The 25,366-nt window shown below is 37.9% G+C and overlaps 1 protein-coding gene across 1 annotated transcript in view; it reads right to left on the reverse strand.

The window, feature by feature from the left end:
• Positions 1 to 25,366, reverse strand: part of gbe1b (glucan (1,4-alpha-), branching enzyme 1b) — a 163,762-nt gene that overhangs the window by 103,374 nt on the left and 35,022 nt on the right. Inside the window, exons 4-7 of the mRNA XM_056262490.1 lie at positions 14,932 to 15,057; positions 13,221 to 13,356; positions 7,640 to 7,730; positions 3,062 to 3,271 (exon numbers count right to left, since the gene is read on the reverse strand). Coding sequence (XP_056118465.1) covers positions 3,062 to 3,271; positions 7,640 to 7,730; positions 13,221 to 13,356; positions 14,932 to 15,057 — 563 coding nt within the window. The remainder of the gene's footprint in view (positions 1 to 3,061; positions 3,272 to 7,639; positions 7,731 to 13,220; positions 13,357 to 14,931; positions 15,058 to 25,366) is intronic.

Genomic DNA, 25,366 nt, shown 5'->3' on the forward strand with positions numbered 1-25,366 from the left:
TGTGATGTAAAACTAATGGCTAGAGAAATACAATGCATTTTTAGCTATAATGATGAACAATCTGACCGGTCAAATAGAAGTCCCAGCTACATGCCTTAAATAGAATCTACAGTAACTGCAACAATTTGATATGATCTTGGTATTTAAAGGGACAGATCCCCCATAAATGAAAAGTCTTCATGTCGTTCCAAACTGTTTTAAGCAGTATAAAGATCTCCTTTTATGTTCGATGGAAGAAAGTCAAGCGAGTTTAGAATGACATGAGGGGGATAAAATAATGACAGAGCGATTCCTTTAACTTGGGTCTACTGTGGGCTCCACATTTCTAAGCCTCTTAGCATTGTCTCTTTGTTTTCAGAGATGAATTAGTCTAAATAGGCAAATACTGCAATGATTATTCATAAACAGAAAGCATCTTTAAAACGCTTTAAAAATTTTACATGAATATTCCGTCGCGTGAGATAAGGACATGTTAATGCTTGATTATGGGCAAACAAAAGTGCTGATGAGGTGAACTAATTATGGAAGCATAATTCCATGCCACATTATTAATTACAGAGATATGACCTGTGAGCACAGCTCAAGAACACACACACACACACACACGCACACACACACACACACGCACATACCCACATAGTTCCAGAACAGTAAATTTGAGAGGTTGGTATTAATTTAAGCAAAATTAGAGCAAAGAAAATTTATTAAAGGAATAGTTCACCCCAAAATTAAAATGATCCCATAATTTATCCTGGCTCTTCCCAGCATTGAATAGAGCCTGAGTTTTTGAAACTCCAAAAAGCGCATCCATCCATCATTAAAAATAATCCATACGACTCCAGTGGGTTAACAAATGCCTTTTGCGTATGACGCAGTGTAATCTTAGGTGAGAATTGACGAACGCGGATCCAGAGGATAAAAGTCCGAGGATTTCGATATAAGAGAAGAGGAGCTACGTCCTTTTATACGTCGGGTCAGAGATCACCCTTCCGCCAGAACTCGACTCTCTCATGAACACAGATGTATGGCCATTGCTGGAAGCCAGTGATTATAGTTTATAAAGTTTTAAATATGGATATTTTTCTTACAAAAACCCATTGGTTCGCTTTAGAAGGCCTTTATTAACCCACTGGAGTCAAATGGATTACTTTTTTGATGGATGGATGAGCTTTTTGGAGCTTCAAAAACCATTACAAAGCAGGGAAGAGCCAGGATAGTATTTAATATAACTCTGAAAAAAGTCATATATACCTAGGATGTCTTGCGGGTGAGTAAATTATGGGGAAATTTTCATTTTTGGGTGAACTATTCCTTTAAGGATATGCAAAATATAAAACTGTTTTGTTTAATGTCTTAAATTTGTAGTTATATCTATGTTTTATCATACAAAAAAATAGTGCATTAAAAAACCGAACGATCTTAAGAAGCATTTTTCTTTAAACTGAACTACTTTCAACTGGGATGTGACGAGACACGAGATTGGGTTCACGAGAACGAGACGAGATTTTTGTACAGTATTTTTAAGAAATCCTCAATGACAAAATGAATGATTGCAGGTGTATTTTGAAATGTTTCGACTAATCATTTTGTAATGAATGTCATTTCAGCTCTGCATTCTGAGTATGAATTATCATATGCATTGAAAGACAACAATATACAAGCACTGTAAAAGGTTTAGCTACAAACTCAGCTGACTGGCTTCTCTCCTGTATGATTTCACATGAGTCTCTTCAGACCTTACTGTACATGAATTATGAGCTTCCAGAACTCCTAATTGAACTCGTTTCCACAAATTGAACACAGAAAACGGTATAACAAAAACAGTATAAAAACAAAAATAACAGTTTTTCTCAGTCTTATTGAGTGCAAACAATAAGTGCAACCATAATCAAAGATTATGATCAGTGAACTGTGATTCCTGCTGCACTATGTGTGACTCGGCAGCTCATGCTATTAAAATAGTTTACAATTGAAGTGACCGTTATCCAACTGATTTAAACGTTTTTTGTCTCTATAAAAAGCAAAACAACAGGGGAGGCGGTGCCTGCGGTTGGCACTGTAATGTAAACATAGCAGTGGCATAAACAATGCTAATTTAACCCTGTATTTACAATGTCGCGATACAGCTTTTCACCTCGACGAGAAATCTCATCACATTTAATATGGGCTTTTCTCATAAAATATTTATATATTAATTTAATGTAAAACAAATTTTTTATCAATTTATCGCCTTTAGAATAACTAAACTGCCAAATTCTTTAGCTAGTGTTAGCATGTTGCCAAGCTAATTGTGCACTATTCTAATAAACATGAAAGTACACAACAAACAAATAATAACTGTTTATCAATACTATTCGTTTTTTAATTGATTGTTCAAATATTTACAATGAATATCTCCAACACTGTCCACCAGATTTAATCTATTTTTCACTTTTGCTTGTCGTCATGCATTTTGGGATTGCACAGAAATAAAAATATATTTAATTACTTAATTATTAGCTTGTCACAATAAATGCATTTACATTACTTGCAAAGTATTAAGGTTCATTCATGACATGTCATAAGTAACGTAAAATTCTGACTTGTAAAAAGTGTTCACGTCCTCGTAGAACTTGTAAACTCGGAATTTTCTGAAAGCCCCGACTTGGACCACCTGACCACTGCAAATTCATTTTGACAGTGTTGCACGAACAGCTCAGAGTAAAACGTCACATGTTGTCATCTCGTAATTACGATAATTGCGACATGGCGTGCATGCGGCTTTAGTTAAATGCTAGATTTCAACTGTACAGTAGTTTCTAAGGAGCGTCTTCAGCCCTGGAGAATAACCTGGCAAAAACAAGGCATCTTAGAAAGCAAAATAATTATTGGAACAGCCTTCCAGTCGAAAGCCTTCTGTAAGCAGCTCACTAGGTATTGGAACCGAGCCTAGATTTTAGAACAGAGCTTGTGTCGTCGTTACACAACGCCGTGTAACAAAAGGTGTAGTATGAGGAGAGAGCAGAGTAACTTATGTGAAGCGTGGGGTGTTTGAAATGTGAAAAACAAACTTCAGTCTCACCTAGAGTAGTTGAAGAGTCTGCTGTCCCAGAGGCTGTGTACTCCACGGGGCCCACTGTGGAAGAAACAGGAGTCAGAGCCGTCAAAGCAGTTCAGCCCGTCCTCGGTGTTCTTGGATGCGTGGCTGTGCACCACATCAAGCAGGACGATGATACCCAGAGAGTGAGCCACGTCAATCAGCTCCTTGAGTTCCTCTGGGGTGCCAAAACGACTGGAGAGAGAGAGAGAGAGAGAGAGAGAGAGAGAAGAACAGATGAAGGCAGATATCAGAGCAGCCTGGGCAGAGGTTGTCTGTCAAGCTGTAGGATCTTATTCTTGGTATGAGCTTGAATCTAGCAGTAGTTTGGGTGTTAAGCCCAACTCTTTTAAAAAGTATAGAGATATCTTTCGGGGTGTATTGCAATACACAAGATGCACATGTAGGCTTGCAGAATACAGAACATCTGCTTTCTTCAAGACGTGCTCAAGGGAATGTGTGTGTGTGTGTGTGTGTGTGTGTGTGCGTGTGTGTGTGTGTGTGTGACATTGTTGGATTTGGGTTGGAGTTGATGGCTGTCGATTAATTGTCATAATGCGATAAACAATTAGTCTGTTTTGTACATCCTCATTCTCATCTCAAGGCATATATGATTTCTTTTAAGGCTTTAAACACTTTAAAAGGCATAAATTATATTTTAAAATACATGAAAAATAATGTTATTGTATTTACAATTATTTCATATATTTATTTAAATGTATCAACTTTTATAAAAAATAAAACAAAATTAAATTAAATTAAATATAATGGAAAATACTGGAATTTAAAATAAAATAAAATACATTTTAACTACTCCAAAATAATATAAAAAAAATTAAAATTAAATAAATCAATTGTAGTTTTTCAAATATATTTGTAATCAGTATTAGGCAAGTAACTATAAAAATGTAATTAATTACTAGCTACCAATTATCTTAAACAGTGTAATTAGATTACTGTACTAATTACTCTCTCTAAAAAGTATTAATGCATTACTTATTACTTTCTAAATCCCATATCAACCTTAACCAGTTGAACAGTACAAGAATTGACAAGAATAAACTTCTCTTTTAATTCTTTCAAATAAATAAAATAAAATTGCATAAATTATTCTCGAACTGACCAAAGCATTTAAAGGGAGAAGGTTACATTAAAACATTAGGCGTTTAATTTTCATGTTAAATTCACTATTGTTTTATACACAATTGTTCAATAGTCTATACAGTATTTAACGCAATTACATTAGAAGTAACTAATTAAATTACAGAAAAAGTAAGAGTAATCCCTTACTTTACTTTTTCACAAGGGATAAGTAACAAAATTACAGTAATTAATTACTTGGTATTGCATTACACTCAACACTGTTTGTATTAATATATTTCAGATTTGTAATTTCCACATGAAAATTGCAATATCATGGCTCAGAGAAATGTAATTATTTTGCCATTTAAGAAAAAAAAAAACTAAACTGAAAGGATGAACTAAAAATAAAATGGAAATAAAAACTAAATTGTGCTTTCCTCTATAAGCTATTTTTTCAGGCTCATATCAAGAAGATCAGGTATGATGGATCCATCGGCTAAGCCAGTTGACATGTTTAGCTGCTCGAACAAACGCCAAATAAAGTCCCCTTTAAGTGGCACAGTGGTGATACGTAAGTAACGGATCGCCCCTTTTGGGATTCGAACTTACAACCTCCTGGATACCATCCCAGTTCTGCCACACTACATATGGCTGTGTGTGTGTGTGCTTATCTCAGAAAGTCATCCCCCTACACAACAGCTGTGTTTACCAATAGCAGCAGTGCGAATACATCAACCGTGCGGCCCAATTGCCGTGTAAAAACAAACAAATATGGCAGTAAATAAAAATCAATCTCAGATCGTCTACACCGTCATGGACGCTGAGCAGAGGTCAAAGCCTCGATTCGGGGTGACATATTGCTCCTTGCGGAACAAAGGGCGAGAGTGGCGCGTTTCCATGAGCGCTTCCTCACGTATCTCCTTCGTGTAATTGCTCCATGAAGCTTCATCTGTCCTCCAGCTATCATCATATCGCTTTCCCCCGGCAAACGTGACACAACAATACCCCTCCCCTCGGCCTCCGCCCCTTCCCAGCATCCAGACCTTGCACTTTTTAAACGGCTCAGGGAGATCAATCATGGGTGAAATTACTCTGTATACATTATACTCGCGCTATAGGCTGTCGCCAGCGCTAGCTGGTAAGGGCGGCCGACGGAATAAAAGCACATAAATAAAGAATTCCTGCCTGTCTTCCTTTATCTGAGGTCTCTACCTCTCCACAGGATTAACTGCAAATGTGTTTACAGGGAGATTATCGGCCCGTCAGAGGCGCCTCTCTATGATTTGGGGCCACAGAGTCTACAAGAAGTGCGCGCGCCTATGGTTTTTACTGAGGAGTGTTACACTTACCTCATTTTAAACCTTCTGAAAATTAAAATGAGTGGCCGGTACCATTGGGTGTCCAGTGAGTGTCAACAAGTGGGCCCGACAGTTGATTTTCAGGGTGTTTTTTTTATCTTTGACTCAGAGTTCTGAGAAACACTGTTGGAAGTGGATCGGACTGAGCAGCACAACACACTTGAAGCCAATCAGCAGTATGGGGCGTGTCTACTTATGATCGGGAGGAGAGAGAGTGAGCCAATCAGCAGTAGGGGGCGTGTCCACTCATGATCGGGAGGAGAGAGAGTGAGCCAATCAGCAGTAGGGGGCGTGTCCACTTATGATAGGGAGGAGAGTGAGCCAATCAGCAGTAGAGGGCGTGCCCACTCATGATAGGGAGGAGAGAGAGTGAGCCAATCAGCAGTAGGGGGCGTGTCTGCTTATGATAGGGTGGAGAGTGAGCCAATCAACAGTAGGGGGCGTGTCCACTCATGATAGGGAGGAGAGAGAGTGAGCCAATCAGCAGTAGGGGGCGTGTCTACTTATGATAGGGTGGAGAGTGAGCCAATCAACAGTAGGGGGCGTGTCCACTCATGATAGGGAGGAGAGAGTGAGCCAATCAGCAGTAGGGGGGGTGTCCACTTATGATAGGGAGGAGAGTGAGCCAATCAGCAGTATAGGGCGTGCCCACTCATGATAGGGAGGAGAGAGTGAGCCAATCAGCAGTAGGGGGCGTGTCCACTTATGATAGGGAGGGGAGAGAGTGAGCCGATCAGCAGTAGGGGGTGTGTCTACTCATGATGGGGGAGGAGAGAGAGTGAGCAAGAGGGAAATTTGAAGAAAGAGAGATGGCTGAGAGACATTACAAAAGACAAAAAGATCAGAGGAATTTCACTGGAAAAAGAAGGGTTATGATCAGGCAAGAGCTTTGTGAAACACGTTAATATTAGAAAAGCTTTCCAGTGTGAGCCATGAGCAGTGATGGGCGCTTTCGAAACACGCTTTGTGAAGCTTCGAAACCTTTGTTTCGAACCAGTGATTCAGAGTGCGTATCGAACTGCTAAAGTCATATGATTTCAGTAAGCGAGGCTTCGTTATGACAACTGTCATAACCGAAATTTCAATGGTTCACCACTAGGGGCAATCTCTGTGAACCCATGAACCATGTCTATATATGATTTTTGCCTGATCTCAGATCAATTTTATAAATTTGTAGACATTTAAATGACACATCTGTATAATAAAAAAGTTGAAGAGTGGAAGTCTAATCGGTCTGATTAACCAAGTTCTCCATAAAACAAAACAAAAAAACAAGCCCTACAATATAATTAAATAACACACATTATAAAGACACTTAATTTTTAATGATATTAGATGATTTGTTAATTGCATTTAATAGATTACACCTTCAATAAAACGTTTTCATGCATTTTTTTAGCTGAGTTTTCGCTGCATTTACACTGTTCTGGCCAGCAGGGGTCCCCAGCATGTGGCTTCGAAAGCTTAGCTTGCATTCATGAAATACTTAGGGGTCTCCTGGGAAAAAAAGTTGGGAACCACTGATCGAGAGCATGTTTACATAGAAAAAAAGCACAAGTTATTGAGACACATTTAAAAAAAGCGAAACTGCTTTTAACTTGAATGTTGTAGAACGCTGTGACACGACACGTGAGCAGTGCAGCAGTGGAATGAAAAAAAAAAGCAAGGCAAAACACGTCCACCCAGGGCATGTTTAAAGCAAAATGCAGCAGAGTGGAATGCAAAAACACATTCTGTGTGAACGGCCCACACTGTAAAAAAAAAAGTATATGATCAATAAGTTACAACAACGTGTTTTTACATTGCTTTTTTAACTCGTCAAAATAAGTTAAGCAATTTTCGACTTTTTTTTATAGGTAATACAAGATATTCAACTCATTTTTTAAAGTATGTTTAATGCAATTTAAGTTGAAATGCCTTAAATATCCAAGTTGATTGTACTTAAAAATATAAGGCAGCAACTTTTTTTACGGTGTAAGGGGTGATTCACACAGACAGAACATAATGTGAGAGGCAGAGAGATGAAATTACAGTTTTTAGAATGAAGGAGATGCTGCAAAATACATGAGACATGATTTATAAAAAATGGATTTGAACATTTTCCAGTTTCAGATAAATTTACCTTGATGCTGCGAAGAAACTCGTGACCTGGTAACCGAAGCTAGCGTAGTATGCATGTTCCATGATCGCCATCATCTGAATACAGTTATAACCTGTGTGTATGGCAATAAAGAGAGCAGTGATTATTAGCATATTTGTGTCATTGTTTGCTCATTCCAATGCTGTTCCAAACTCATATGACTTTCTTTCTTCAGTGGAAAATGAGATATTCTGAAAACTGCTCAAGTCAGTGAGCTGAACTCGGATCGAATCAGTCTGAACAAATCATGTTCTTTTGAATGAACAGGTTAGTCAACTCCAGTGACTCCAGGCACAGATACATTTCCATCTTTTCATCACACAAAGCTATCATAGGGCTTCAGAAGATATGTAATGTATGAGTGATCTGGAAAACTTTTATGGTCATTTTTGGTGCTTAACTCACTAAAGAAATATCATAAAAATCCCCTAGGGCTGCACGATGATGTGAAAAAAAATTGATAAAAAGTTTAAAATATTTAGCTCGAGGTTTGCTCAGCTCTTTGCTCTGCTTGTTTTGTTTGCAACAAACAATTATTTATAAAAAAAAATAGGGCTGCTAATGTTTTATGATTATATATCAATATGACAATAACAACAACATAAAAAAAATACTATAAAAATAATAAAATAAATTACTGAATAAAAACATTTAAAATATATATATATATATATATAAAAATATAGGGCTGCAAATGTTTTGTGATTATATATCAATATGACAACAACAACAACGATATAAAAAATAATATAAAAACAAAAAATAATATAAACAAATTACTGAATTAAAATTTTAAATAAATAAAATATAAAAATTACCCAAATATTATTGTAATATTTTACTGTAAAAAAAAAATCAAGATGTGAAAAAAATATAATTCTAATATGTCTTAATTCATTTTTTTAAACTTATTTACTTTAAAATATATAGTATTTAATTCAACAGAAAAAAAGTGTGGATATTTACATGGCATGACGCATACAGGTGAGTAAATGAGAGCATTTTAATTTTTGGATGAACTATTCTTTAAAAAAGCTTCAAATCTTTTAAGATGCTACATGCATTTTGTAAAAAAAAAACAGATTTGTGTCTACAGCAAACTTTTTGTTGTGATTTTTAGCTAAGTTTTCATGCAAAATAAACACGTGGGAGCCAAATAAGTCCAAATTCTGCTGTTCCTGAATTTGTGTAGCCGTCATGGCAGTGTGTTCGAAATGCCCACGCAGAGTACGATGGTTTCACATAATTCATAAACATCTGCTTTCGTTAACGAGAGGATATTATACAACACTTAACACACAAAATCTTGACAGGACAACACTACAACAAACACTGAGGTACAGCAGGAACAGTCAAACCCAACAAAATGGCTTTTTGTCTCTGTCCAGTAAGTGTCCACTACAGAAGTCAGGTCTTTTATGCGAACACAAAGGGCCACCGGGACGCACCGCCTGAATGACTCATCAGGTCACACGCAAGTCTTATCAGCCCGGATCAGCCACAAAACCAGCGTTTCGTTCCCCCACGCAAGCTGTAGCTGCACTGACACAGCTTTGAAACTGTACAGGAAGGACTCAAGAGGGAAATCCAGGCTTGTCTCACATAGGTTTTTTTTTCTGAGCAGATTGGTTTATTTATTTATCTAGCTAGCTAGCTATCTTCCTCGCCCTGCTTCAGAGAAAGTTTGGATTTTTGATGAGGTGTGACAGCACCAGGGGCTCATCTCAGCGATGATGCACCAACACGCGCACACACAGAGCACTTTTTCAAGCTTTTTAGATGCCAGAGCCACAGTTGTCTAGGGAAATGCAAACCAGTTACCACAAAACAATGAGAACTCCTGGGAGCCACAGACACGGTATGTTTTAATGCATGGACATAGGCATGAATTATTCTATCATAACATTTGTTTTTGCAAATGGCATTGTAGGACTTTACGTGGGAAGACGGTCAATTTCCATGTAAACATTCAAGCACACATACTTCTGTTTTTCCTACGAGCACAACATATATATTTTTTAAATATATATTTTCAGAGGAAACGCGAGTGGTGCAACTCACAGGCACCATGCTGGAGTTGGCCTGAAAGTTTTCAATGATTTCCTTGTCTCCGAGATGCCAAAAGAACCCACCACCAAGATATTTCTATAAAATGATTGTGCCTGCATATAGATGGGGCCCTCAGGGGCCTCTGTGGCCCTCCATACCAGATCTGTCTGCATTGTCCAAAATTGTCCATCCCATGTTTCTATGATTTTCTATTTTCTAGTTCTAAAAGTGATATTCTAAAGTTGAAATTTTGATTTAACGAGGCCATCACCAACACCAACCAACCCATGTGATTAAATTCAAACCAAAAATCAATTCTAAAACATTCAAATAAAATGTGTAAGAAATGTTAAATAAGAGATTTACGCCTGTTCATTATATAAAGCTTTTGAATAGCTTCAGAATTCTTGAAATATAGTGCATGTGACGCATGGACCACCATTTCACTATAAAGTCACTATAAAATCAAAATGGACAATTCTTGTTTTATTTTATACGGAATATTGCTGTATTTATTATAAATGATTGAGTCATCCATGCACATCATATATATTTTTAATTCATGTGTCCTTCTCCTCCCTCTTGCAGTGACATCTCTTCTCTTCAATGATGATGTGTTTACTGACATGAGGGCGGGGAAACCTGTCACATGAGATCGACCAATAGCAAACCACAAACATCCAATCAATTTCCCATGGACAAAATCAAGTCCACCCTACATTTTTTCTAGTTCAAAAAAACGTTTCGCTCGTATATACACTCACCTAAAGGATTATTAGGAACACCATACTAATACTGTGTTTGACCCCCTTTCGCCTTCAGAACTGCCTTAATTCTACGTGGCATTGATTCAACAAGGTGCTGAAAGCATTCTTTAGAAATGTTGGCCCATATTGATAGGATAGCATCTTGCAGTTGATGGAGATTTGTGGGATGCACATCCAGGGCACGAAGCTCCCGTTCCACCACATCCCAAAGATGCTCTATTGGGTTGAGATCTGGTGACTGTGGGGGCCATTTTAGTACAGTGAACTCATTGTCATGTTCAAGAAACCAATTTGAAATGATTTGAGCTTTGTGACATGGGTGCATTATTCTGCTGGAAGTAGCCATCAGAGGATGGGTACATGGTGGCCATAAAGGGATGGACATGGTCAGAAACAATGCTCAGGTAGGCCGTGGCATTTAAACGATGCCCAATTCGCACTAAGGGGCCTAAAGTGTGCCAAGAAAACATCCCCCACACCATTACACCACCACCACCAGCCTGCACAGTGGTAACAAGGCATGATGGATCCATGTTCTCATTCTGTTTACGCCAAATTCTGACTCTACCATCTGAATGTCTCAACAGAAATCGAGACTCATCAGACCAGGCAGCATTTTTCCAGTCTTCAACTGTCCAATTTTGGTGAGCTCTTGCAAATTGTAGCCTCTTTTTCCTATTTGTAGTGGAGATGAGTGGTACCCGGTGGGGTCTTCTGCTGTTGTAGCCCATCCGCCTCAAGGTTGTGCGTGTTGTGGCTTCACAAATGCTTTGCTGCATACCTTAACGAGTGGTTATTTCAGTCAAAGTTGCTTTTCTATCAGCTTGAATCAGTCGGCCCATTCTCCTCTGACCTCTAGCATCAACAAGGCATTTTCGCCCACAGGACTGCCGCATACTGGATGCTTTTCCCTTTTCACACCATTCTTTGTAAACCCTAGAAATGGTTGTGCGTGAAAATCCCAGTAACTGAGCAGATTGTGAAATACTCAGACCGGCCCGTCTGGCACCAACAACCATGCCACGCTCAAAATAGCTTAAATCACCTTTCTTTCCCATTCTGACATTCAGTTTGGAGTTCAGGAGATTGTCTTGAACATGACCACACCCCTAAATGCATTGAAGCAACTGCCATGTGATTGGTTGATTAGATAATTGCATTAATGAGAATAGAACAGGTGTTCCTAATAATCCTTTAGGTGAGTGTACGTCACAATATGGAAGAAAAGAATAATTGCAACTTCCGTTTCATGCGACTTTGACAGTGAGAGTCCCCATTCCCTTTCATTCTATAAAAAAAGTGTGACCAGAACATTCTCCACAGCACTTTGAATTTTGGGGAAACTAATTTGTAACTGTTATATGACCCCAATCGCTAAACCTCATCTTCTGTGTCTGGTGGATACTTGAAAATACCCCCAGCATCTCCAAAACACATCGCCACAATCAAATACACCTCTCTCCAACCCTCATCCACGACAGCACTAATGAACACTTCACACAGTGACTAAAGCCTGTAAACAGGGTGTTGACCTACAGAAAGGGGCTTGAGAGCCCAGAGAGAACACAGCCTCCCCAGAACATTGGTACCAGGGCCAGTCGCTTATCATCAATGCGGCAATGTCTGTCAGTTTAAGCACCACTGCAGCTCGGATACTTAGTGATGAAGGAGGAATGTTGGCAGGTAGAATATAACCTCACTCTGGGCTAAAAAAATAATGTTTGTATCCTTACTTTAATGGTACTGTGGTGCAGTGAAGTACTGGATGATTAATTCCAAGGTACTTTGATATATACTTTTGCACAAAATGATCACAATATTCATTTTGCAATATACCTTAATAGTCCGCTGGAATATTTTAAAAGAATACCATGATGTTGGTATATTTCCACCAAAAAAACATGGTAATACTGTATTATGGTACTTCTTTGTAATGCATCAAATGTATAAAGTGCTTTACAGACCTGCTACTGATGAAGTCCATTGTGCTTTTTGTTAGCCGAGGAAAATGAGATTGTGAAACTCTTTTTAAGAGCATAACATTGTGGTAATGAATTATCTTCCTCATCTGAATTGTCAAATGTCTTCTTTTCATTTAAAAAGTTTAGCTTAAACAATTATTTGAGGGAAGAAGAGTATTAAAGCGTGTGCCAAATTCTAAATTGAAAGCGGAAAAAGGACAATTGCATAACATTTTGTTTCAAAAGACCACAGAAAAAAATTATAAATGTTGAATGAATAAAAATTGTCAAGTGATTAATAATTACGGATAAAATTATTTGTTTAAAAAAAAATTTTTGAAAAAGAAATGTTACTGTCAAATACGCTAATTAACGTAAGGCAACAGAATGAAACGTGACTAAATGAAATGTGACAAAACTAAACGAAAAATAAAGTAAAGAATGAAATAAACTAAGAAAGAAAATAAAGGATGTGTTAAAAAAACACATTCATGTATATATATATATATATATATATATATATATGTATATTTGTTATTATATAAATAATGTATTTGAATGAAATGTTACTGACAAAGATACTAATTAAAGCAAGGAAAAAAATAAAACAAGCAACAAAACCAATTAAAAAATAAATAAATAAAAAACTAAACATCACAACACCAAAAATAAACAAAAGCTGTTTTTTTTTTTTTTTTTATAGAGAGGATTAAGCAACTTTGAAAGTCAATTTAGTACAAATTCTCATGATCTCAACAGTTTTGTGTCAACGAAGCAGTCTCTTACCAAGATCTTTGATCCTGGGCAGCACGTTGTGTGTAAAGTTGCTGTAGGATGCCACTTTGCCCTCAGGAGAAGCGATGCCAACGTGGGACTCGTATATCCGTAAGCTCCTGGGCTTCTGTGGACGAGGATGCTTGTGCTGGCACAGAAACAGCAGGGAAATATCTCTGGAACAATTCCTCATCCAAATTTAACATCACAGTATGAAACAAGTCCATGCCAATACAACTAAAGATAAGATGGAGCCGCTGAACAGAGCTGACAGTAGCTAATTTGGAGAATCTCATCTTATCATGACTTATGACTGGAGGACATTAACAAGCATATATAATTCATAGTCTGAGGAGATGATGTTCATGTCTCGACTTGACATTAAAGCAAAATTGCAGTAAGTAGAAACCAATGAAATGGCTCATGATGCATTTATAAAGCCATTTTCTTCATCCCCCTGATTTCAGACAGTTTGCTTTGCTTGGAAACTTTAATTAATAGGAATAACACACACACGCAAACACACATTCTTATTAAAGTAGGAAGCTTATTTTCACCATGGAATAAACTAATAAAAAAAAGGTAATTGTGACTTCTGACAAATCAGGGGTTTTTTCCTTCAGAATTGCGAGTTTATATCTCACAAGGGAGAGTTATAAATCATACAATAAACTGAGTTTACATCTCACAATTCTGACTTTTTTTCCCAGGATTTTGCATTTGCATGCAGTCAGGTCTCTAAAAAACGTGGTGGAAAAAAGTGAATTGGGAGATGAAACCTTTGAATTCAGAGGGGGGAAAAAAGTCAATTGTGAGAAGTAAACTCGCACGTGCGAAAAAATCTGAATTGAGAGATGTCAATGTCAATTTTATTTATATAGCACCAATTATCCCAACCTATGATAAAAAGTCGCAATTATCTTTTTTACATTTTTTTATTTTGTGGCGGAAACAAGGTTTCATACTATTTTTACAGGGTCACCAAAATTAAAAATGCATTACATGTACATAGTTATCCTTAAAGGGGGTATATGTAAGAATTTTAATGTATTAATTACTTTTTTAATGCCAATGTGTAAAAACCTTGTAACAAAACTTTTAAAAAAACGAGACTTTGCCCGACTTTCTATGGTGTCTATGAAACCCACTATACTGATATTTATGTGAAAATCAAAAGGATGTGACGTTTACGCACGCTCCTGAGAGCCTCTCATCCGTTCTGAGACTCTTGAAATGAATGCTTATACAATGTTCAGGAAAATGCCTAAAGAGCCATTCAACACTGTAATGTCAATGTGTCATGCAAATAAAAGGTCAAAGCCAGATCTATATAGTCTATAGTCTCAAATATACTTAATATACACTATCATAACAGTGTCATTTTAATGACATAATCTGTCAGCATGATGCCGGTGAAACACAGAGCTGCAAAAATATCCACATCGCTATGATCAGATGCTTTCTTAAATGCTGTTTTTTTCACCGCTGTCATTGTTATTGAGAGGAAAGTGCGCAACACATATTTATATCTAAACGTCGCTCTCAGCAGAGTCGGGATGTTTGTTAACAGTATAATATGATAGTATACAGTATAAACTAATAACAAGTGTTTCTCAATTCTACATATAGCCCCTTTAAACAGAAGGGTCGAAACTCAGAACTCATGATAAGTACAAAACAAAAGGTTGTGGCACACCGACGCTGGGGGGAAATAATCACTTACAATGTAAGGTTGAGGAGGGTCCCAATGTACCCAATCATAGATGACGGACTTCTCATGCTGAGTCACATACTTTGCCCAAGGAGAGATTCGGTAGAGTCGCTCACCGGCTTTGGTGTGAACAACCACCTGGAAAGAGAGACAAATGAAGGATGTTACGGCAAGGGCACACAGAGAGGGTGAGGACATGGGCACAAGCAAAGGGTGCAGGGTAATGCCGGTAAGAGAAAATATGTTTACAGCTGCCAGAGAGCAGGGATAAAGGGCCAATCTCATGGAGAAAGGTCACACAGTCCAAGCAAAGAGGACGTTTGAGTGGAGTCTGACCGCTGGAGGTGAAAGAGGTTTTGTGCAGAAAGAAATATGACTTTTAAATTGATTGCATCGAGAAAACCTTGTGGCAACAAACAGCTTCTGAAAGGTTTATGATCATTTTTAAAAGGGAAAACTGCATGGTTATCGATTTGATAACCAATTTAATTTAATAACCATAGAAAAGTCAAAGTGTGGCAATAAACGTGCAGCGTTCTGGTAAACACATTTGTGTTTGCTTATATTTTTATCTTGGCACTTGCTTTACAGGCATATACATACAAACTTGAAAGAGTAACATGAATAATAGATCAAACGCTTTCCGTTTTTACCAATATGCCCTAGATTACAACTATAGACAGAGAGGGCCGGAAAGATTACATGGGAACTTATGTTTGTGCCAGTGTTTAAAGCAACAGCTCACTCATAAATAAAAAAGTATGCCACAATTTATTCACTGTTATGGTTTTTTACAAACCTCTATAACTTTTGTAAGAACCCAAAATTAGATGTTTAGCAAAATGTCTAATCTATGCTGTTCTTTTCTATACAATGAAAGTGAATGGAGACTTGGGCTGTCAAGACCCAAAAATGACAAAAAGCACCATAAAAATTTCCTATTTTTATGATGCTTTTTCTGAGCCGTGGTCAATGTTTCACTCTATGGAAATCAGCAACCAGGCATTCTGCTGAATAACTATTTATGTTCCACAGAAGAAAAAAAAACTGTGATATGGGTTTGGAATGTCATGAGAGTGAGAAATTTTTAGAATTTTTATTTTTGACCTTTCGATGTCACTGAGGTGTGATGTGTAACGGTAACCATGTCCAGAAATGTTTATTATGCTATACTGTGTTTTCCTCACAGAGAAGATGATTTCTAGGGCTGTCTGAAATAAAGCTATTAGCCTGCACAAAACCATTGATCAGAAACGGAAAGGGTCATTTAATCCTCTGTGTACTATTGGCAGTGTTATTTATAGGCTGAAGCAAAACTATTCACTCGCAGATATTAAAAACTCATCACGTGTCCCAGATTAGACTACAGAAGCAATCCTTTCTAAAGGGCATTCGAAGGCAGCGTGTGAATTTAATGTCAGAGTGTGTTTTTCCATTGATCTGTACAGTTGTAGATGTGCACCAGATGTGGCGGCACAGGATTTATAGACGCCAGGAACGTGTGTGCCATTCAGAATTGAAAACGGTTTGCAAAAACCAATGTATAATATAATATAATATAATATAATATAATATAATATAATATAATATAATATAATATAATATAATATAATATAATATAATATAATATAATATAATATAATATAATATACGGCCAAAAAAAAAAGTCACTGTTTGGATTTAAATAGGCAAATGCTTAAGAGTCTATGATTGGATCATTATTGCAGTGATTATTATGTTTTTAGCATGTTATATGTTTGGGAACAGTTCTTCTAACCCTAACTGATGGAGTGTGTAGCTTTTCATTTCTTAAACAACCATGTAGGAAGACACATCATGACCATATTCCAGGATGACAATGTCAAGATTCACCAGGCTTGTGAAAGAAGAATTTATAGTCTTTTTTTTGTGAAAGAAATTGTGAAAGAATGGTTGTGAGGAGGCATGAAGAATCATTTTCACACTTGAATTGGCACCTCTGAGTCCAGACCTTAAAGCCCATCTTTCAAGTTGAAGATCCCTGTGAATAGATGTGTAGATAAATGGTGTAGGAACTCGATTTGCGTGAAGAAATTAATCATAAATGTGCATTAAAAAAGTTTTTTAAAAGAAATTGTGAGTAAAATTACTTCCGCTGTCAAAAACGCTCTGATCGGACATGACGCAACGGCCGGTAAATCTCATCTCTTCGTAATGGAGTCAGACATTGAAGAGGTTGCAGTAGGAGTTCATGTCAACTCTTCGAATGGGCCATTGCCGTACAATTATGAGCCACCTAGGCGAGAGAGGGGTCAGGCAGAGTTAAGGGGAAGGGTAAATGGACAGAGGAGAGAGATAGAGTTGTGGTGTGAGGAGAATCGGTGGAGAATTAGGCAGGTGTCTTGGTGAGTGACCACAGGCTATAGCTAGCTAATTGTGGCTAACGTTGTCTCCATGTTTATCACATTGCAGTATCTTTAACCCTCTGGGGACCAGAGTGTTTTTGGGGCCCTTGGGATGTTTTGACATGCACTGACATTTGTGCTTTTTTCAGTTATTTATAAACATGTTAATGGCAAAGGTGTAAATTCACTCTATATAGCACAAACTTGGCTACCATGAGATCTGAGCAACATGTATGTACATGTTTGTATTTTTAATAGAATAATGTTTATGCGTGGTTATTGAAAAAAATAAAAATGAAAGTTGCTGAAATAAGACCACAAAACACATATTGATTATTTCTTCACAAGACTTTTGAAAATTGTATCACATAGCCTAGAATATTTGCTCCAAAACTATGTGAGAATCATCCTGACTACTCATTCAGATAAGTCAATAAAGTCTTTTACATTTTTAATGACGTGTTTTGTTTGAGAAAGCTTTATGCAGGAGGCTTGATCTCTCATTAATATGTATGGCATTCCACACCTGAGAAAGACAAAGACCCTCCCATAATGGCCCTATTAGGTGCTATCAGGCCATATCATTACAGGAGCCTTGCACAAAGAATGAGGAGATTTAAAAAAGAATGGCTTTTAGATTGTTTGGATATTATAAGGAAAATACAGGGTGCATACGTCTGGACACTTCTATCACACACCCTTCACCATATAGACATGGTTTTATTTCAGTTCAAAGTTAGAGTTGGAAACATCTTGAAAAGAAAATTGTCTTTCTCCATAAATGTCTTAGTTTGATCATACATATTTCAAAGTTGAGGATTCATTATTTTGATATAGCTTGAACAAACACTATAACATCTTAGTTGATTAGTTTATTGACAAAACATACTATATATTTAACATATGAGCAGAAACTCCTAAAAAAGCTTATTTGATGTCTATTTTAGAGTAAAAACTTTATCCAAAACGAGTCAACGAAATGTTGTCTGTTATTTAGTCTGTAACAGTGCGTATCTGTGCGTTCATTCATTCATTCACACACACACACACAAACTGTGTGACACAAACATGATTCACATTTAACAGTATGCTATTTTTCCGTTTACAGACACTACGTTATTCTATATCGCGATTAGAACAAAGCACTTGCAAAAAACACTTACTTCTCAGCTGAATCTGTTCATCCTCGAAGTGAAAATAACCCAGTGGTAAATGTCCCAGGATTGTTCCACATATAGCCGCGCAAGACGACAGTAGATTAATCTGACTAAAAAATAATGTGTGTTTTCAGAGTTCATGGGCGTTAACGCGTCTCAATGTGTTGCTTCACATATTTGCGTTTGAATAGCGCGTGCTCTCCGTAGGCGTGTCACATTACCACAGATAATCAGCTGAGAGAACGATAATGAGATGGGCTGACACGTCTCTCTTTTTATATAGATGACATAAACGGAGAATAATAATTTTAGTTTTGAATCGGATCATTTAAAAGTACAAACTCAAATGATTTAAAAGATATATTGCTTATGGCTGGGTGAATAGTATTAGCTGAGTTGTGTTGAAGATTAGAGACGTGCTCCAGAAAAAAAGTTCACGGTGACCGAGAGGCAGAACGCACACCCTGTTTATTTTCTTTATTTTACAAAAGCACAATATTTTATTTCGATTGTATGTGGGCACATAAAAAAGTAGACATTTAACAGATTATTTTCTCATATTTCTTAACTCTATATGAACAGAAATGATGGTAGTACTTTAAGTCTATTTTTCTGCTATGTGAAAAAAAACGAGCAAAACGCGCCGGCGCGTTTCTGGTCCCCAGAGGGTTAATAAATCATATTTAGCAATATTGCTGTCGACTTTGTTGTTTTTCAAGCATCCATGTATATTGTCACCATCTATGCCAGCAACATGCGTCTTAAAATGTTTAATTTAGATCCCAGATTTTCCGAACTTAGCCGGCTGTTATACTACTCCAATAGTATTTCCGACGGACATTACGTAAATGAGCTCGCATGTACTGCGGAGTATGTGTATGAAAGCAGTTAGTGTTCCGGTTAGGACGGGAATATGCTGTTCATGTAAATATAGTCATTGTTACAAGGATCTTTTATTGTCATGTGGACTGGGTGTAAGGCATGCAGATAAATGCCATTACCACCCGTTCCCGCCCGCTGAATTTCTGATCATTACCACCCGTTCCCGCCCGCGCCCGCCGAATTTCTGACCATTACCACCCGTTCCCGCCCGCGCCCGCCGAATTTCTGACCATTACCACCCGTTCCCGCCCGCGCCCGCCGAATTTCTGACCATTACCAGCCGTTCCCACCGAATTTCTGACCATTACCACCCGTTCCCATCCGGTGTGAAGTGTTTTTCACATACCATCGTGTGTCTTGTCACCGAGGAGGCAGAGAAATTGCTTCTCTTTGCCTGGACGAAACGTATCCAAGCACAGAAATCTTTGTTTTTTTTTGTTTGGAAATCGGTGGACCCGATGACCAGACAAGTTGGAGTGGTTGCATCCAAAACAAACACAAGAATTCACCATTGTGACAATTCAAACCAACTCAACTAACATTACAACGATAACTACAAGCTCTATTTTCTGTACCACCTCTCAGACTACGTAAACCCACACTGAGAACCAGGGCAGCAACGCCTATTTGTTTGCCTGTCGTTGCGTCATATGACGCGTTCTCTGGAAAAGGGCGGTTTTTTGAGCCTAGCTTAGAATAGGTACACTTTTTCCTGAATTTCTGCCTGTGGGTGTTGTAAAACATATGTATTCTTATGTATGTCTTTTTAAATTGACATTTTCATACAAGATTCTGTATAAATTAAGTTATACAATTAAATTGAAAGATGGCCTTTAAATTCATTAAAAGTCTTCCGTCAAGAGGTGCATCGATTTTTGGTCAAGCTCTTGTATTGACAATGCAAGAGTCCAGCACTCTGTAAAGTCTCCTCCAGCACATCCCAAAGACTTTCAATGAGTTTAAGTTCTGGACTCAGAGGAGCCAATTCATGTGTGAATATTATTCTTTACGCTCCCTCCCAACCATTCTTTCACGGTTTGAGCCTGAAGAATCTTGCCATTGTCATCCTGGAATATGGTGTGTCTTCCTACATGGTTCTTTAAGAAATGAAAAGCTACACACTCCATCAGTTAGGGTTAGAAGAACTGTTGCCAAACATATAACATGCTAGAAACATAATGATCACAGCAATACTGATCCAATCATAGACTCTTAAGCATTTGCCTATTTATATCTAGACAGCAACTTTGTTTTGCTCGAGTAATGTAATGTGATGTTATTTGATTTAAATAAATGCAGCCTTGGTGAGCTTATTCAGAATTTTGCTCAAACCTAAAAAGCAACACACCAAGAAAAAGAATGAGAAAGAGTGAAAAACCAGCCCGAGGCACTCAGTTTCCAGCCCGCTTTCTAAACAAGAGCCTGAAAACAGCGGTGAGTACTAGTCCACGGTCTAACTTACTCAAAGTCACTCTTCTCTTCCCTCCCCGCAGCCGCGCACAGTCACACGACTGTCAGGGAGCGCGGATCGATAACAGAGCATCTCTCACTGTGTGAATGCACCCCGGGGAGCTCTCCATCCTGAGTCTTCCTATCTCTCTCTTTCCCAGGCCAAAAAGCAAATGGATCATTTGATGGTCCCCTCCATAAGCTGCCAGCAAGAGGTAATGACAGAGCCATTGGCACCTGCCGGTGACCTACAGAGGAGCGTCCCAGTGGGGCTCAATCATTAGTGGCTCTTCACCCGAGGACATGCAGGAGAGCCAAACCGCCACACCACGGGTTTGCCAGTTTATATAAATTACTGAGAAAAGAGTGCGAGAATGGACAGATGCTGAGCCAGACAGACTGATGGAGATAAAATAGCAGAAAATAGCAGACACACGGTGTCAATGAAAGCAGGGTGAGGTGGAGGATAAATGGATGATGACAAAACTCTTACTGAGTTCATTTAATGTCGGTCACTTTGCTGTACTATAAAATTAGGGTCCAGTCGCAGGTTTACTGAGAACATTTACTGGCCGTGAATGTTTCTTACTGAGCATGAAATTGTGTTCTGCATTATTTTGATTAAAGTTCCTTTGGTAACGGAACTTTTCTTGTAAACTACTATTCAAACGTGTTGGGTCAGTAAGATTTTTATGTTATTACATAAGTTAACATGAACTAACATTGAACAACATTTCCACAGCATTTTTTAATCTTAATGTTAAATCTCAACATTTACGAATATATTTTTAAGATCAAAAATTGTCTGTTAACATTAGTTATTGGACTGTGAATTAACATGAACATTTTATAATTTATATTATGAACTAACTAACAAAGGTTAATAAATGCTATGAGAACATTGTTCATTTCTAGTTCATGTTAACGCATCAACTAATGTTAACAAATGAGATCTTATTGTAAAATGTTAACTTTGTTATGAAGAAATTGTTTTATTCAGCAAGGATGCATTAAAGGAGTCATAATGTAGTATTAACTTTGATACCCACGCTCTATTATAGTCATTTCATGCCCTTCTAAAAAGAAAAATTGGAAAAAAATAAACACAGAGCTCGTTTGACCCTTATTTCTGAATGCATTATTGTCTCGCGAGATCTAATGCGAGGTTTTGGCTGTCGTGGACGGTCATTTTAATAATGCAAATGAGGGGCGCGTTGATTGGTGGCAGGAAGGAGGGGGCTTGACACCGCAGGTAACTTCAGCATATCATTCCAAAAAGAGATCATGGCGCAAGTTGTTAAAAACCCATTTAATCCCAAATTTTTCCCAGACATAACTACAGTGGCTCAATCTTAAGTTTATCAAGCGACGAGAATACTTTTTGTGTGCAAAAACAAACAAAAATAACGACTTTATTTCAACTATTCATGTCCTTCTCTTTGGGCCTCTAGTCAGTTAACGTAGTGTGATTCCGTAGAGCTACGTCACACGTAGGCTCACTATTGGCCGACGCTGGTCATGTGCGTGATGCGTGTGACGTACAACAACAGAAGCTTACGCTGTTACACTAGTGAACTGACTCGAGGCCCAAGGAGATGGACATGAATAGTTGAAATAAAGTCGTTATTTTTGTTTGTTTTTGCGTACAAAAAGTATTCTTGTCGCTTGATAAACTTAAGATTGAGCCACTGTAGTCACTTGGACTATTTTAACAATGTCTTTAATAACTTTTCGAGGCCGGCAAGTTCAATCCCTGAATGAGCCTATGGAGGAGTGATCCAGCTCTCAGATTTCATCAAAAATATCTTAATTCGTGTTCCGAAGATGAACGAAAGTCTTACGGGGTTGGAACAACATGAGGGTAAGTAATTACTGACAGAATTTTCATTTTTGGGTGAACTAACCCTTTAAGCCTAGTCCCAGACTAAAATGCATTTTTGAGCTGTTTTAACTGAATGAAACTTGCACTAACATATCTTAAAAAATGTCAGTGCCATTGTTTTGTCTCAAGATGCACATCAGTAATTCTTTTTTTTCTAAGGCACGTTTATAAAAGTTACTTAAATGTCCTAATAGAACTAAGGCCTAATCCTGGCTTAATCTGTGAAACCAGGTCTTAATGTCTTGAATGTAGTCAACAGGTGCATAAAATAACCTAGAAGACCCATAACAACACATGGTCTCTCCTAAACCTGAGGCGTGAATCAGAAAGAATAGGACAGTCCATTTCCTGCATGATTAAAGTCTGACTGGACCACTTTTCACCGGAAACATTATCCAGTTGACACTCAACTCATCCGAGTCCAGTCTGGGGGCCTGAACTGGGACAGGGCCAGGCTCTGCATCTGGTTCTTATCGTCCGGAGCCTGACCCAAGGAGACAACCGAAACAAAGCAACCAGAAAAGCAGCCTTTGCCCAGTGAGTGGCACCTACCTGCCATCAATCAAGCCTCTGCCAGCGTGTCACACAACATAATGCACAGCATAAGCGGAAGAGGCTGTAACGGCTTTGTACACCGATAGATTAGGAATTAATCTCGCCTTGATGTCCAGCAACTGGATCTACAAAGTCCTGGAGGGATGACGTATTTTTGTAGGCCAAAAACGGCCGGCACCTCCGGTTACATCGTCTCAAAATCAATGTTTTTTTGGGTTATTGGTTAAATGCCTGAAATAAGGTCTGTGATGAACACAAGCTCAATATATTTTCAACGAAATGAAATACATCAGTGCGACTCCTTTGTGGCATTACTTGTCTTTAAAACAGCGGTTGCAAACAAGTGGCTAAATGCGACTCCAGAGGTTGTCGGGAACATTAAAAATCCTCACACAGAACAGGTAAACATATCTACACACTCGTCTGCTTTCACAGTCTTATAGTGTTTATAATCCTGCTCTTGCAAACTCTTCTAGCTCAAACTTTCAGGGAAAATCTTTTTAAACAAAGACTGAAAGAGTCGTCGGAAGCTTAGTGATGGTGACGTTGAAATCATGCGACCGTGGTGTAGTTCGTTTATAACCTACGTTCAGCTTTCTACTTCTGTCAATTGAAAAAAAAAGTTGTGTTCATGTGTGAAGATTATCACGATGGACAAAACGTATAAGAATCATAAACTTTTTTTGGGTCACAGACCTTACTTTCTGCAATAATCCAAAAGTCAATGGAAAAATCCTACTGGGAACTTCCGAGTTGGCCTACAAAAATACATCACTGCAGAACTCTATGACATGATGCTCATCATTATTACTGTGTGTCAAGGTCAATAAGTCTCATAAAATATGAGATAATTTGAGTTTTTTTAAATAATATGAAACCAACATGACTGTAAAGAGTACATTTCTAAGAGCTCATGCGTTTTAATCCAGATTTTTAAAAGATTTTAAATAACATTTTACAATAAGGTTCCATTTGTTAGTAAGGGATGCCGGTTGTTAATCGCAGAATAAACCACGACAGGATAGTCAAGACAGGATCTAGCTTCACCCGGAAGGGGTTTATTCTGCCATATCAATAAGCTGGATGTACAGTACATCATCCTGCTTATTACACGGCTACTTGCCAGATAAGTAAATAATTAGACACAAAATATTGACTTTTTTTTTTAGGTCTTTAATATAGAGAAAGCAGTTGCTAGCAAGCAGCAAGTTCAAACTAGATTAAAGGGATACGGTACAGTCATACCACTTATTACACAGCATCTCACCACATAAATAATTATGGGGATAAGAGATATTGATTTGAGATGAAACGGTTGTAAAATCTTACCCGTTTGTTATCTTATAATCCATTACAAAACTATCATTGCAAAGTGGCAGCAGCTGCGTTTGTATGAAACTAAAGAGCGACTCCGCGATACCGGATTACATAATTAAATAATTACAAAATAACAAAATATTGATTTGAGTTTTAATATTTTATTAGCGCACCAAACGCTAAACATCCACGAAGAAAACAACGTTACTAGTGAGCGTAAAGCGAAAGACTTCAGTTACCCGGATGAGCCGGTGTTATCAGTTTTTACTGGTTGTTATCGGGAAATAACACACTGCTGGATGGCGCGATTGACCAATCAGAATCAAGTATCCCACAGAGCCGTGAAATAACAAAGATTATTAAATGTATTGCTTACTGTTAGTTAATGTAACTAATAGAACCTTATTTTAAAGTGTCACCAATTTTTGTCATTGACCCAATGGCCTAGGTCAGGGGTGCCCAATCCTGCTCCTGGCGATCGACTGTCCTGCACAGTTCATCTCCAACCCTAATCAAACACACTTGATTAGGGTTGGAGATGAACTGTGCAGGACAGTCGATCGCCAGGAGCAGGATTGGGCACCCCTGGCCTAGGTGATGGAAAGTAGCAGAGCAAGTTTTTACATTTTGAAGCAATATTACAAAGAAATATTTGTTTTTTCTTTAGAACAACATGCACAGATGAATCGTTCTCAATAATATCAGGAATGTGTGTTAAAGTAAATTCAGCTTGTTGACTTTAATTGAATGTACAACCTATAACCGAGTGAAGAGTCCAACCGTTCCCGCCGGATCGGCTTCAATTTGTTTAAAATTAAAGT

Source organism: Rhinichthys klamathensis, unplaced genomic scaffold, assembly GCF_029890125.1.
Source record: "Rhinichthys klamathensis goyatoka isolate OS25496 unplaced genomic scaffold, OSU_Roscu_1.1 h1tg000192l_1, whole genome shotgun sequence".
Lineage (NCBI taxonomy): Eukaryota > Metazoa > Chordata > Actinopteri > Cypriniformes > Leuciscidae > Rhinichthys > Rhinichthys klamathensis.